The sequence below is a fragment of the Herpailurus yagouaroundi genome, unplaced genomic scaffold, assembly GCF_014898765.1.
Source record: "Herpailurus yagouaroundi ecotype Mexico unplaced genomic scaffold, PumYag 77, whole genome shotgun sequence".
Classification (NCBI taxonomy): Eukaryota; Metazoa; Chordata; class Mammalia; order Carnivora; family Felidae; genus Herpailurus; species Herpailurus yagouaroundi.
The window spans coordinates 55,725,797-55,741,173 of NW_024412388.1; the positions used below are offsets into that span (position 1 = coordinate 55,725,797).

Here is a 15,377-nt window from a genome sequence, read left to right on the forward strand (position 1 = left end):
CCCGGGCCCCAGGCCCCTCCCAGGTTCTGAGTCTCCCCGGCTGCAGGCGGATGGATGGGGCTTCTTCAGGCGGTGGCGGCAGCAGTGAAGGTGGCGGCGGCAGCAGCGGCAGCGGCTGTAAGTGCAGCCTCCATAAACCATCTCTCCTCTCCTAGTCCTGATTGGGATGAGGGGCTCCTAAAGTGTCCTCGGTCCCCTTTCTCTCCTTCCCCTCCCCCACCGTAGAGTACCGCCCGGAAGACCCTTAACTTCCGGGGAGGGGCTGAGAGAGAACGCGCCCGGCCCGCTTCCCCTCCCCGAGTGCGTCGCCCCTCTGGGCGCATGCGCAGCTGTCCGCCACAGCGCACCCCCTCGTAGCCCGGTCTTTTGCTTTGGCGGTGGCGGCGGCGCGGATCTTCCCCGGCGGCCGCGGTGCGCTGGGAATCCGCTGCGGTGTGAGTTCGTCTCGCGCAGTTCGCTTCCGCCCCTTTCTCCTGTCGGCTCCCGAATTCGGTCGGGGTGGGGCTAAGCTGACCATCCCCCTGTGGCTCCGCCTCTTTTCCCCTGTAGATCCGGGTTCGGTCCCAGCCCTCTCTTGGGAGGCTTCTGCTCGCACTGCAGTCCCCGTGGTGAGCAGGGTCCTGGGCAAGCCGCCCTTTTTGAAGGGAATGAGGGAGGGCAGGAAGACTGAAGAGGGCATTAATATGAAAGAACGAGGTTCTCCTGCCCGATGGGAAGATCCCTGGGGACAGATGCCTCCCCCTCCTTGAAATGGCCTTGTTTTTACAGCTTTTCTTGGAAAGATCCCTGGCTGGGAGCCCATTTCTGGTCCTCGTTTGCTGTGTGACCTTGGGCGAGTCACTACCCCTCTCTGGGCCCCAGTTATCCTTAAAGCTTCCTCCAACGCTAAAACTCTTAATTTTGCAGAAAAGCTTGTGCAGTTACAGACTCACCCGTCTACTGGGGCCGCTTAGCCCAGATGACGTGGAGTTGACTGAACGAACCTTCTTTCTTCAATCATGGATGGAATGAGGCGACCTATTTATTGGGTCGCTTTTATTTCTTTACAAATGGCATGACCCAAGGCCCATTAATGTTTTCCTAAAATTGTCATGGGATCCTTGTCCTAATTCTTGGCCATCTTTTTAAAAATGAGAGGTTGAGAATTAGAGACATGGTGAGCTTGCGGTATCATCATCTCTGGTCTCATTACTACTGAGGCTCTCTTTCCTTTGATCCAGATGGTGTGGTGGCTCGATTCTCCCAGTGCCTGGCTGAGTTTCGGACGTGGTTAAGAACCAACTGGTTGAGGTTCAATGCAGACAAGACGGATGTGATGCTGGTAGGCAGGGGCACACTTGGATATTAAGGGAGGGAAAATCCAAACTCCCTCAAGTAATATAAATATTACATTACTCTTCCTGTATATTCCAGTGTTTGAGAACTGATGATGGGCCAATAATTTCCAGAGTTTGGGTGAGATAAAAATAACATGTCGACAATATTAGGACTATTAAGAAAAAAATCAGTTTGTGATAATCTGATAAAAGGGGTCGCCCGGTAAAACCCAATGTAAAAATTGTGAAAAAAAACAAGACTGTCCTTTGAAGAACCAAAAGGCTATGTAAGTGTTTTGAGGTGGGGTTAATAATAAAAACCAAACTAACAAAAAGATGATGCTGATTCTTGCATAGCTGTGGGGCTTCCGAATGTAATGCATTACTGCTTTGTAACCTGCATTCTGCCTACTAAAGTAAAGGTAAACTCTCAATTTATCTAAAATGTCATTTTAAGTTTTTTGATATTTAGGTATTTTCAACCAAATTGGTAGCTATCCATAAATTTTTACCTGCACATAATGTGTAGGTTGTCACTTTTAAATAAAAATTTTAGTAAATAGTTTACCAAATCTCAAAAGGGACTCATGAACTCTGAAAATTGTTAGGTAGAGAATTTGTTGTTAGCGTTTTGAATGCGCTGCATTCATCTGTTTCATTCAAACAGCCCTAGAGTAAACTGTTACAGATATTTTCTTGGAGCATTTTGAAAGGTACCTGAGTTGCATAACATTTTGTTTATGTAGTATGGATATATAGTACTTACATTTGCATCAGGTATTGGTACTGAATAACAGGTTATATTTCTTAGGTATATGTAAATTGCCAGAGACATTTATTTATTGGTCAGTTTAAGGTACTGGTTGAAGTAAAATTGTGACCTTAAAATGCTTTTGTTAAAGGAGAATACTAACTGAAGGGTTCCTGTGTGTGCGTGTGTGTGTGTGTGTGTGTGTGTATTATAACTTCTATAAAAAATGTTTAATAACTTTTTAATGGAGTATTCAGTAAATTGTTTAAAAATAATTTCCCAATATAATAACAGTTTTCAGAAGTTTCAACGTGGTGAAAGTTAATGTTAGTTTGCCTGAAAATAATGAAGCTTGTAGGTGGGGAATGGGAGCTAAAGAGGCATTTATTCAGGCTTTGTATAGAGATTTTTTTTTTGTTTTGGGACATTAGCCACAAACCTCACCTAAAATTGGAATTAACCACACTTTTTAGTTTAACTTTAAACATTTTACTACATGATGTAACAGAGCTATCATTTTGGACATCACATTAACACGTAATATAAACTAATGATTTTAAACAGCTCATAGGTATTAGTGAATATTCTCATACTTTTAACTCTGTCATGTCTTGTTTTTTAGCTCTTCTAGTATCAATAGGCATCGAAGACTTATATTTTGTTATTCCAAGTATAAATATTGATTGCTTGCACTTAAATACAAAGAAGACATCTGTTGAATTAATCCGAAGTGCTGAAAAACTCAGGGAAATGGATGGAAGTAACTAGGAGATAGATTCTGGTTTAATAAAACAATGTTCCAAACATAGAGCTTTGTCTGAAAAGAGCAGTATCTTCATCAGTCATTGGAGGTGTTTTAGCATAGGCAGAAAAGCCTGGTAGTCGGGAGACATAATGAGAGATTCCTACCTGGACAGGGTAGAAATTGACTAAAGACACTAAGATTCTGTGGCTAATGAACAGTTAATTTTTACATATTTGTTACTGAGGAGGTAAGCAAGAGTTTTTGAGAAAGACTTTGCTTTCCTCAAGGTGGTTCCTAAAATTTTGAAAGATAAGTGTATCACAAGAATAAAATGGGAGTAAAACCATGCTGAATTCAGGAGTAATGTGTTACAAATGACTTATAATGTTGCAGGCATTTCTTTTTATCTTTAGAATAGCTGAACCTAAAAAAAAAATAAAATCACTGAATTCACATTTTTTTTAAAAAGGGAAGGAGAAAAATGTAGAGGGAATTTTTCCCCTAAACGATAATGCCACTTATAATTAGTAAAAATGATACACATTATTAATAAACTTAAAAGTCATTTATCAATAAGAGGGGGATATCCATTCAGATATCTCCTAGATGGGATTTTCCTGACAATTTCAGATTTTCCTGACAATTTCAGTAGCTTAAGGGACCATGATCCCCAGCTTTTAAATCACAATTGGGATGTTTTTGTTGAGGTTGAACTGAAGAATCAAAGACTAAATGGACTTAAGTTATTCCTGTATTTTGCATTTTGACAACACTTTTTAAAAATTTTTCTTTTTGTGAACCAGCTAAATTTCATATATTAACTTTGGTATTTAAATGGAAAACACTCCTTTATCCCCATGGTATTATAAAGCCTGAGTTTCTACCTCTGGGCCCCTGATTTCTGTCTTTACCCACCTCAGGCCTGTGCACATCAGTTGTTCTTTGCCTTCAGCTGTTTCCATCAAGTGTCTCAAAGTGAAAACTATTTAAACACAAACTGACTTTTCAAAAAATGACTTTTATTTTGAGTCCAAAGGACTAAGGTAATTCAGTAGTGTACTTCTATATACCTGTGCTAAAATATTTATTCCCCCAAGGAATCCTGAAAAACACTTTTGTATAAGTATTCTAAAAAAAAATAAAATGAAAATACTGTACAGTAAAAATTGTTTGTAGATTTGGGAACCTTAAAGTTTTCCTTTCTCTTCTTTCCCTTGCTTTTCTTTCAGTAGAAAATGTGCATCAGATGTTTATGTTTAATTGGTTTACAGACTGTCTGTGGACTCTTTTCCTGTCAAATTACCAGGTAATGTCCTTTCGCTTAGCAGCTTCATATACCTATAAATGCACAAGTTATTCATGCACAAATTATTATTGGACATAAGAATTTCAAGTTAATGTTGAATCTTTGGAAAAAGGAAACTGGTTAATAGAGTCTAGACTGTTAAGGGAATACAAATTTAAGCAAACAGCCCATGTTGCACTGTAAGTGAAGTATAAAAGAAAAACTGTGTATGTGCACATTTATGCAGTATATTATAGTGCTGGCATCACATTTGGAAGGAATGACTTTTTATACTGAACTGGTTGATATGGGCAATCATTTTTTGAAATTGCGTTAAAAACCCTTGAACATTTGAGGGAAAACGGGCTTTTTGAAATTAAGACTTAAACTCCTGGTTTAGTAAAATGTGTTAGTGCATGTTTTAATATCACCTTTGTATTAGCCAGTATCTGCGTCAGTAATGGAAGTGAAACATGTTTGTTATTTTGCAGTCATTGACCCTGCAGTCATTAGAATTGGTTTCAAGGCCAATTGGCAGTTCTAGGCCAGTATTTTAAAATAAACTTTCAAACTGTAGGCATTTCAGGCATTGCAAATAAGCAGGTTTTCCCTCTCTGCAGTCAAGTCGGAGATTATTTATATATATCAAAGAGCAGCTTTTCTGTATTTCGCATTTTGAAATTTTCTCCAGTTGTGCAAAATCCAAACATTGCATGCACAATTATGTTGCTCCTGGCATCTCAGGAAGCGTGTGAGGAAAAGCAGATGAGATGTGAGGATGGCATACTACCTATCCACAGTCCCTTAATCTCTGACCTCTAAGGTTTGGGGATGTGGGATTTTACATTTCCCGTCGGGAATCAACGGAGAGAGAAATACTTATCAAGAGACAACCGCTTTCAAAGCGCACTACTTTGTGCCTTTGCCGTTGTTGCATCACAGCAACATCCGTTTTCAGCAAATGCTCTTCGAAAAAGGCCTACATGTAGAATGTAACGTATCTTTTCCCCTGCGATGTGAATGCTGGACACAGTTTTCTGGGCACTTTCCCTTGACCTCTCTGGTCCCTTAGAGCCCTCTCCTTCAGCTGGAGTCCCGGATCCGCTAAGGGCAGGGGAGGCGCCCCGCGCGGAGAAGCCCACCTACCCCCCACACCCACCTTGACTCCGCCCCCTCCGCGCTCCTCCCGGGGAAGGCTTCCGCGGGGCCGCGCGCGCGCGCGCCCGCCTCTGCTCCTGCGCGCGCTCAGGCTTTTTCCCTCCAGTCCAGCTCGGCCGGGGCGCCGCGAGGGGGCGGAGTGGGGTGTGGTGGGCGCGCTCGGGCGGCTCCTGCGCGTTCCCGCCGAGGCAGCGGCGGCGGGAGCGGTAGAGACGGCGGCGGCGGCGGCTGGAGTCCCGTTGCCGACTCTCACATCCGGGTTCTGGCCGTGACCCAGCTGCGGCCGCCGCGGAGATGTGACCCGTCAGTACGGCAAATATGGCGGAGGTAAGGGAGCGAGCTCCCCCTCCCCGTCCCGGAGCCGGGCGCCCCGGGCCCTGGCCGGGGAGGAGTGGAGTGGGCCTGGCTAGGAGAGGCCCAGCCCTGCTGGCGCCACTGCCCACCTGTTGTCCGGAACAGGCCGCGCTCTGGGCGGGAGCTTTCCTTGGAACTTAGTTGGGATGGGTCCGGGGGTAGGAGGAAGCGGAGGCGTAGTTGGACTTCGGGGGCAGTTTGAAGGGTCGAGTGCTGCGTGGTAGTGCGTGCGGAGAGGGGCGAGGGCGAGTGGGCGCCCTCCAGGCAGGGGCGCCGGTGGCGCAACTTCGCCGGCCGGTGCTAGGGGCCAAGAGAGAGGAGCTGCTGCTTCCTCTTCTTGCGAAGTTTCTTCCCTCCTTCACCGAGATGCTGTTGCGCCCTTCCGTGTCACCCCCACCCGTTTGCTACTGACATCCAGTCCGTGTTGATGGGGAAAACGTAAGGCAGAATGGCCTTCAACTCTCATTTTTCTCATGGAGCTAAGATGAGCGTGGAGAAATAAACGTAGCCTTTCGCGATCCGGCCCTTTAGGTTGGGGGAATCCCCCTGAATCTACGGAACAGTTCCATTCCTTCCGAAGGTAGAACCTTTTTTTCTCTTTATGTTTCGGAAGAGTTGCTTTCTACCTTTCCCCCTCTTCACTTTCCAGGCATCCCCCCCCCCCGCCCTTTCCTATCAAGGCTATCTATTATTGTCTTTTTTTCCCCCTCTTATGGGAGGTTTTTTTGTTGGTTCCCCCCCCTTTTTTTTCCAGTAAACGAGTTAACCAAAGCCCCCTTTCCTCGGTGGTAATTGATTTATATTTTGGGGCCTCAAATCGTGGCAAATAACCACTGTTATGATTCATTCAAACTTAGTGTTAACGCCTCTGGAGATTTGAATTTTTGTTTCTGATTTAAACCTTTAAACATTTGATTTTTTTAATACTTTTTTTCCCCCCTTACCCTCGGAAAAATTCGTTATTCCTTACCCCCTAGAGTTCAGGAAGTGATAGTATTTGGAGTTTTAAGTCTACTTTGAGTGAGAGCCTCACTAAATGATTGATAAGGCATTTCTTCTGTGTGAATTACCGTTTTCATGGGCTCAGACATCCCCAAATTCACGAATAGGTAAAAAAATTTTCTTACCATCCAGTCCCCAATATTTGTCTTCATTAATTGCTGTATGAAGTCAGTGGTGAGTTAGGTGAATACTTTAAATTTGGGATACTGAAATATAGATTATGGAAAAATATTAATTTGTACGCTTTTTCATATACCTGTTGAGTGGAGGGACCTGAAAGTTAGCTGTTTTGTGGAATTGCTCTTAGGTTGCCCCTTCTGCTTCCCTTAGGGAAACTGGCTTTGTACTTTTGTAGTGGAGTATTTGCTGTTAAAGGAAGAGGAGATTCACTGTAGCAGGAGTCTTCACTGCTAGTAATCTTTTAAAAACGTTTAATACTTTTGATTTAAAACTAAATTTAGATCTTAGATTTATTTACATTTCTTTTGTTCTTTGTGGTTAAAGAATTGTATTTCAAGGCACATGAGTTGGAGAAAACCTAGTACTTTGTATTTCATTTAAATGTGACTTAGTCCTGGTAAGATTTTTAAGTGTTCCTTTTTTCATGTGTAAGTTGGGGAGGGGGTTGTATGTAGCTGGATTTACCTACATTTTGTTAAATAGCCTTCAGTGGATTCCCCCTTTTAGTGAATGCCTCTTAGATAAACAGCAGTGTACTGTAATAGGTTATGTGGTTTCTTCCCTCACGGTGCTGCTCACAATGACTTAAGCTTTAAGTTTTGTAGTCCTATTTTAAGGCAAGCTATTATTGAAGGAAAATAACTTTGTTTTTGAAAATACAGTGAAATTTAAGTTTAGAAAGCTTCGCCCAGAAATTTTAATTGCCCAGTACACTGAAAACTCAATATGTAAATAGGAGTATATTAATATTCTTGTTTTAGAAATTAAAGATGGTTGTATCATAAGAGAGGAAAAGCAATATTTTGAGTCACTAATCATTTCCTAATATTTTCAAGTTTTAGTTTTCTTAAAAATTGCATTACTTGGAGAATGGATTTCTCATGTTCAGTAAGGAACGCATGGATGGTTCAATTTCAAGAAGAGTAAACCTGAACTTTGTGTTCAGTGAATTTATTTAGTGACCTGAAATCTTTAAAAAAAAAATTCATCTTTTAGTGTTGGATAGTTTTGTTTTTAGTGAATTTAGAAGAATGGGGAAACCTTCATTCATCTGTGTCCTACAAAATACCTAAACAGGTGAAGAGGTGAAAAGTAAAATTAGTTTGTATTGTTCTGATTTCAATATTTTAGTAATTAGGATGATTTTAGAGATTAGTTATTTTTAAAACATAGATGGAGAAGTGCTTGCTTTTATTTTTATATGGGCACTCAGGAGATTCATTCTTTGTGGTGCCAGTATAAAGCATCTGGTAGAATAAATCAAATGTGCTATTGCACTTTTGGTTAAGTAGACCTGAGCATTGAAGCTGACTGGTAAAATAACAGAAAATGCAAAGCAACAATATACATTTATTTGATAAATCTGAGGGGAAAACAGGTTATTGAAGAAGCATGTCTCCAGAGAAAAATGTCAATATTATGCTTCTAGGTTCGTTGTTGTTGTTGTTATTTCCTACATAGGAGAATGACCTTACCTTGTTTTTCCAGAAAAGTGTTTAATTCTTGAATACAAATTGATTTAGATGTGAATAGAATATACTAATTTTTTCATATTTGATCTGATCACCTAGGCAGTCTATAAGTAGGAAGTATGTGTTTAATGGTTCCTCAAATCATGCTAACATTAAAAACATATTTAATGTGCTTAGAAGAAATGGCACATACTCTTTTTCTTAATAGGTTTTTAGTAATATTTTTCATTGTTTTTTATCCCTTAAAATTACTTATCAACCTTCTAAAAGGAGGTTCTCCTAGTTACACTTAAAGGAAGGAAATTACAGGGTAGTTGCAGTTTTACAAAGGCAACGAGAAAGAAAGAATAAGAGGAAGAAATAGTTGATCCTTTGGGTTTTATAAGGAATGTGGTACAGGGACCTTTGGGAATGAACAATTTGTCTGTTATTTCAGGGTTTGTAAACACATATGGGACTTTTCTTTTCCAGGGGGGGAAAAAGCTACAACATCGTGTAAGACCTATCTTTTCACCTAGGTCATATTGCTATCATATAAAGAGAAGAAGATTTTAATGAATCTACTTTTCTATATTAGTTTTAAGTATTTAAACCTTTTCAAAACCGATACATAATCTGTTTATTCACTGTCACATCTTCATTTATTTCTCTTGAAAACACACTCCTTGCTTAGGGGGTTTTAGTGTATTTGGATTTCATTTTTTAAGGAAATAGAATCATCTTGACCATTCTTCTTGATGGTGTTAATTTCTATTCTAAACAAAACTTGTTTCACTGCAGTAGATTTAGGCCTTAAATAATTCTCTATAGTGGTAATGAACTTTTTAGTGTTTATACTTGAGTGTATTTAGGATTTATCCAGAGTAAGACTCTGGATAAATGTATGAGAATCTAATAAAGTTTAATTCAGAAGGAGTGATAAAGTGCTTGATAAGGTAGGAAAGGTTGGTTGGAGGATATATAAAAGTTGATTACTTTTAGAGAATTTTTCTACAGGAGAGTAATCAGTTTTTCAAATCAGAAATAAAACACTGGCATACCTGGGTGGCTCCGTCAGTTGAGTGTCCAACTTTGGCTCAGGTCATGATCTTCTGCTTTGGTTCGTGAGTTTGAGCCCCGCATTGGGCTCGCACAAAACCCACTTTGGATCCTCTGTCCCCCTCTCTCTTTGCCCCTCCACTGCTTGCACTCTCTCTCTTAAAAATAAACATTAAAAAAAAAAAAAAAACAAACACTGCCATAAGAAACTGATTAGTAAAAATAGAAAAGTAATCACCTGTATAGAAATTTCTTGCTTGAAGTTAGCTTGAGTCCCTGTATGTTTCAAAACATTTGCAAATGGTTTCAAAATTCATTGCAGTGATAAAACTGTTCAAGTACCAGTCATCACCTGGGACCCATTCTGTTTGACTTATTCTATGGCTTATAAGAATGATTGTTAAATTATGTTTGTGTAGATAGGAAATTCATAAAGTAGCACCCCCAAAAAAGCTTTTTGCAAATTGAGATTTTTTTTTTTTTAATTTTTTTTTCCAACGTTTTTATTTATTTTTGGGACAGAGAGAGACAGAGCACGAACGGGGGAGGGGCAGAGAGAGAGGGAGACACAGAATCAGCAACAGGCTCCAGGCTCTGAGCCATCAGCCCAGAGCCTGACGCGGGGCTCGAACTCATGGACCGCGAGATCGTGACCTGGCTGAAGTTGGATGCTTAACCGACTGCGCCACCCAGGCGCCTGAGATTTTTTTTAAAGGTCCTAGATTTTAAAAAAATTTTCAGAAGAGGCTGTTAAACATATCCCATCCTTTTAGCTAAGTATTCCTTGGTAGTGTTAGGTCTTTTGAGCAGTTTATAATAAAAGTAAAGAACTTAGATCTCAAAGGAAATTGAACTAGAAGATATCTAAATCTTACTTAGAGAAATTGAAACTGAACAGAGTTGATGCAATTTGTCCTAAGTTGTGCAGTTAGGCTGTGGCACAATTAAGAGTGGAACCTAGGCTTCTGAATTCCTAGTGCTTAATAATAGCAATTCATCCTCTGAGTTATTACTACTGTAGTCAATTTGCTAGTTTTACCAACACGACTTTCTTAATCTTTTTTATGCCCCCAAATTCTTCAGGGGAAAGTTAAGTGACTTAGTTTTGTATGGAGGAAGAGAAATGGTGAGCACAGTTCCCCTGCTTTCTCCACCTGGAGGAGGGGCATCTAACTCCTTCCTGGCTTCTATCCCCATCACTTGAGAACCTCTGATTTAGTTAGCAGCGTCTATACTGTTAGGTAGGTGATGATAACAAAGAAATGGTGGTGGAATTAGTTTGAGGGGAGAAATTAGTTCAGACAGTTATGTTTATTTGAAAATATGCTTTTGATTGCCTGGAATATATGAATCTGATTACTTCATTTTTACCTTTTTTTTTTAAATGGTTATATTCTAGATTACTGTGTTCTAGAGACACATTTGAAGATATCTGAGGCATTTAATATTTATTACAAGTATTAGCAACTTGATCAACTAAATCATATATGTGGTGAAGATATAAAAGTAAGCTGTTCATTTTTTAATATGATTTAGCCTACTCATACTCTGTGTGACTGTCTAGTTATGGTTCCTGTCTTAGATAATTATGTATGCACCTAAAAGAAAACTAGGTTATTTTTCTAAATGATACATTTGTTAAAAAAAAAAAAAAAAAGTGGCTAGCAATAGGTTTTCTTAAAAATCTAAAAGTAGGGCGCCTGGGTGGCGCAGTCGGTTAAGCGTCCGACTTCAGCCAGGTCACGATCTCACGGTCCGTGAGTTCGAGCCCCGCGTCGGGCTCTGGGCTGATGGCTCAGAGCCTGGAGCCTGTTTCCGATTCTGTGTCTCCCTCTCTCTCTGCCCCTCCCCTGTTCATGCTCTGTCTCTCTCTGTCCCAAAAATAAATAAACGTTGAAAAAAAAAATCTAAAAGTAGAGGAAGGAAATGAAAATTGCTCATAATTCCATAAGATAATCTCCACTGACTTTCTTAAAAAAAAAAAAAAAAAAAAAACCAGTAATACTAACAAGTGGTTAGAAAATTCCAATAGTATAGAAGGGTTTAAAATGAAAAAGACTTTCTCTCCCCAACCCATTCCCTAGAGATAACTATTGTTACAGGGTTTTGTGTGTACTTTTGGAGAAAAAAAAAAATGTCATTATATTCCAGCCCAAGTTACCCCCTTTTAACTCCTAATATATGTATGAATAAATAAATAAATGTTTTTTACATTTTTTTCCTCATTCACCACAAACAGACTTGTCTCTTTTTAATGGATTAATAGTGTTTTGTTGCTTGGAAGAACAGTATTTCATTTCTAACTAGTTAAATGATAGACTTGAAAATTTTTTCCCAACTTTTTGCTATGAACCACTTTATGGTAACGACTGTTAAACATGTATCTTGGTATGCTTTCTTAGGCTTATCAGTAGGACAATTTCATATTAGCAAAATGATCACTAGAAGGGTTAAACCAACTTGTATTTTTCTACCAATGATGTATGAGTGCATCATAAATACATTTTCACTTCTAATGAAAAATTTTCTTTACTATTTGCATTTTCTAGTTTGTGCCTTTTCTAAAAATACAAAAAAAAGTTACAAATGAATACCTGTTTTACAGCTCTAGTTTTAAACAGGTACTAATTTGTGCATCATTAATGGTAGATGTCACAGGTTTTTCTGGAAGATATTGTTAAAGATACCACTTCCTAAATAGACATAGGTAATAGTCTGACATGACAGATGATAACTTGCAGTCACATTTTAAATATACTTTGAACAGATGAAAAACATTCAAAAAAGAAAGTAAGGGGGAGGAAGGAAAGAGGTAAAGAGAAAAGATTTTTAATATAGTTGTTCCCTTGGAAGGTATAGAAATATTCAGGTTGTAGACTTCAGTTCCACCTTCACCACTTACCATGAATCAAGTCACATTATCTCCCTGGGTTTGCTAATCTATAAAATGATGTTGGCAGAGTGGGTATTATTGCCAGGTATGTAGTTATGATCAAGTAACTTTATGCATTTGAGAATATGTAGTACTAAATAAATGTAAGCTGGTTCTGCTCTTCTAAATACCTGAATAAAAAAATGCTCACATTCTGTACTTAAATTTCCTGTATTATGATAGTGAACTTTTACTTTGAAAAATAATTTTTTTGCCTGCAGTTGGGACAAAAATAATGTATAGTATAAAATTTTCAAATGCCAGTTTTCTAAAAGGTCAGTTTTTAAATTAATTGAGTATAATAAACTTCTAAGAAATATCTCACTCTCACCCAGCCCAAATGGAAACAGTGGAATTATATTTTGAACATGGAATACTAAAATGTATGTCTAGAGGCATATCTCCCTACTTCCCCTTCCCTATCCTAACCTAGGTACACATCAGTCAAATTACAGTTCTTGAAACATTCCAGTATTTCTGATGTAAAATGGTCATTAATGCTGTCTTTGAATACTGGGTGTTCTCCTTTCTGACAGCTAACCGTACAAATAATACCAGTCCTCTGAATATTTGGTATCTTAATTAACGGAAAATATTTGGGACCTTTTTCAGAACTTTAAAGTGATAGATAACTTTACCAATACAACACAACAATCAGTATGGTATTGGCAGTTAGTGCTTTTTGAGGCCTTTTAAAATCTGCAAACGCCATTCACAACTCAGTGTCTTTGTTATTGCCAATACCTAACATCTGTGAAAATGTACCTTTTATTCAGAAGAAGAATGACATTTTTAATCAGAAACCCCTTTTTATCAGAAGACTGTTAAATGGAGTAATTATTAGAGTGTTCAAAAAGAACTAAATGCTCAAAGAACCATTTCTCTTAAGCTCCTAATTTGAAAGAAATGCTGATTTTCTTGTTTCTGCCCTGCAATATTTTCAGAAGTTTACTAAAAAGGAAAAACAGCACTGTGAGGCTACTTTGTGAGTGGCAAACCTGGGACCAGATAAAGACAGTCATCGTTGCCGTAGCCTTGGACAGAAATTGTGCTTAAACTTGGGAAACAAAGCATAACTGCATGACATAAAAGTAGATTAATATTTTAAAATATTGATTTGCTGTGTAATAATTTGTATGGTGGTTATATCCGTTTTGAGCTTAGAAGTGTGTTACTCTGCCCATAAGATGTTAAGCAAGCTAGAAACCCTTTTTATAGTTACATTAGTCTCTCACCCTGCTTTTCAGCTTCCTGTTAGAGGAATGGAATTAATAAGCAGCACTGGTTTGACTCTGTGTGGCAGAGCAACTTTTAAGTAAGGGTAGTGGTGTGACACTTGAAAATATATAATACTGACTACTGTCAGTCTTTTATTAAAGTAAGTCGATGCTATAGTCAAGAGCCATTTTAAGAATTAAAAGGGAAAAAAAATAGGACCCTTGGGAAGTGTGCTTCAAAAGAACCTAAGTCACCATGTACAATAGAGAATGTCATACTTAATACAATAGCATACTATGGACAGTTTCAAAATAGAATTTTAACACCTTAAAAGAAATTTGTCTTAGATGCCTAGCTTTTGAAAAATTCGTCACTTTCCTCATTTTATTTTGTTCTTCTCCGCTCCCTTCCGCATTAGTTACCAGAAAGAAGGAAAATAGACATCTTCCTTATGATGGGGTTATGTCCTGATAAACCTATCATAAGTTGAAAATATTAAGTCAAAAATGCATTTAATATACTTAACCTACTGAATGAACATCATAGCTTAGTCTAGCCTACTTCAAACATGGTTAGAACACTTACATTAGCCTACAGTTGGGCAGAATTGTCTAACACAAAGCCTATTTTATAACAATGTATTGAATATCTCATGTACTTCATTGACCACTAGACTGAAAGTGAACAACAGAAAGGTTGTATGGATACACAATGGTTATAAGTGTATTGGTTGTTTGCCCTCGTGATCGCATGCCTGACTGGGAGCTGCAACTAGCTGCCACTGCCCAGTATCACAAGATAGTATCATACCACGTGTTAGTAGCCCAGGAAAAGATCAGAATTCAAACTTCGGTTTCTACTAAACGGGTATTCCTTTTGCACTATCATAAAGTTGAAAAATCGTAAGTTGAGCCATAATTGTCAGGGACTGTCTGTGCTGGAATAACTTATCCTTGCTAATAATTTTGGGCTTCTAGCGTGCCTGACTTCTAATGGGCATGAAATAGCTCTGAATGAATAGGAAAGGTTTTAACTATGAAGCGTATGCCATTTGAAGCATCTTGAGTTTTTGTTATATATTTACAGAAGTTTATGTTTGTATATGACTTGTTTATAATTTTGAATTAACTGAATTTAGATAAAATAATAGCCTCAAACCGTCAAGTGGTCGTATTACCAAAATAAGTTGCTAACAGTGTTATCTTTAAATTTTCTAAATGCTTATAGTTAAATTTATGAGGGGTAGAATGCTACAGTAGAAGCAGCATGTTGTAATTGGGAATGTTTTTGATTTTTTCATCAGAGACCTTAACCTTTCTAGACTTTAGCTCAAAGGTTACTAATTCTGTGATAATTTAAAAATATGTTTTTTGTTGTAAAGTTAGCCTAATGTACTATTTGGTGCTTAATAACATTTTACTTTTTCCTTCTACTTTATACAACGTAATTTTTATTTAAAATTAATGTCTTGAAGTGTTTTCACCTCCCTTCTTTCACGTATTTTAAGCCAGAGGCCAGCTTGTTAGTGAATCTTGTGTGTAATTTCCCCTTTATTGATAAGAGAAAATATTTCAGAAAGTCCTAATATCTAAAATCAGATCTCTTAAGCTGCATATGTTATGAGATCCATATTTGCCTTTAAAATCTGAATCAATTTCATATTATTGTCTTCATTTCTAGATTCAGGAGTGTTTGGGATTTTTATATGTTTAAATATAATGTCAGAGAAAGGATTATGTAGAAGGTTTTAATTTGTCTTAGATAATTCAGATGTAAAAACTTAACTGTGATCTTTGATGTCAAACTGGTCCTTGAGTAATTCCTGTAAATTTTGCACAGATTTGCTATACAAAGATGCTAATATTTCTTCTTTTCTCCCCCTCCTCAGCCATCTGTTGAGTCTTCAAGTCCAGGTAAGTATTTTCT

The 15,377-nt window shown here is 38.4% G+C and overlaps 1 protein-coding gene across 14 annotated transcripts in view; it reads left to right on the forward strand.

The window, feature by feature from the left end:
• The first annotated feature begins 9 nt into the window (after positions 1–9).
• MIER1 (MIER1 transcriptional regulator) overlaps positions 10–15,377 on the forward strand; it is a 61,622-nt gene continuing 46,254 nt past the window's right edge. For 3 of the 14 annotated variants that reach the window (XM_040470568.1, XM_040470572.1, XM_040470570.1), the window contains exons 1-4: positions 10–117; positions 1,221–1,321; positions 4,045–4,118; positions 15,340–15,364. In XM_040470568.1, coding sequence (XP_040326502.1) covers positions 51–117; positions 1,221–1,321; positions 4,045–4,118; positions 15,340–15,364 — 267 coding nt within the window. In that variant the 5' untranslated portion in view covers positions 10–50. Of the gene's footprint in view, positions 118–317; positions 435–1,220; positions 1,322–4,041; positions 4,119–5,421; positions 5,583–5,882; positions 6,190–15,339; positions 15,365–15,377 lie in introns of those variants that run through there. The other 11 variants (XM_040470574.1, XM_040470577.1, XM_040470571.1 and 8 more) reach the window with 8 other exon arrangements.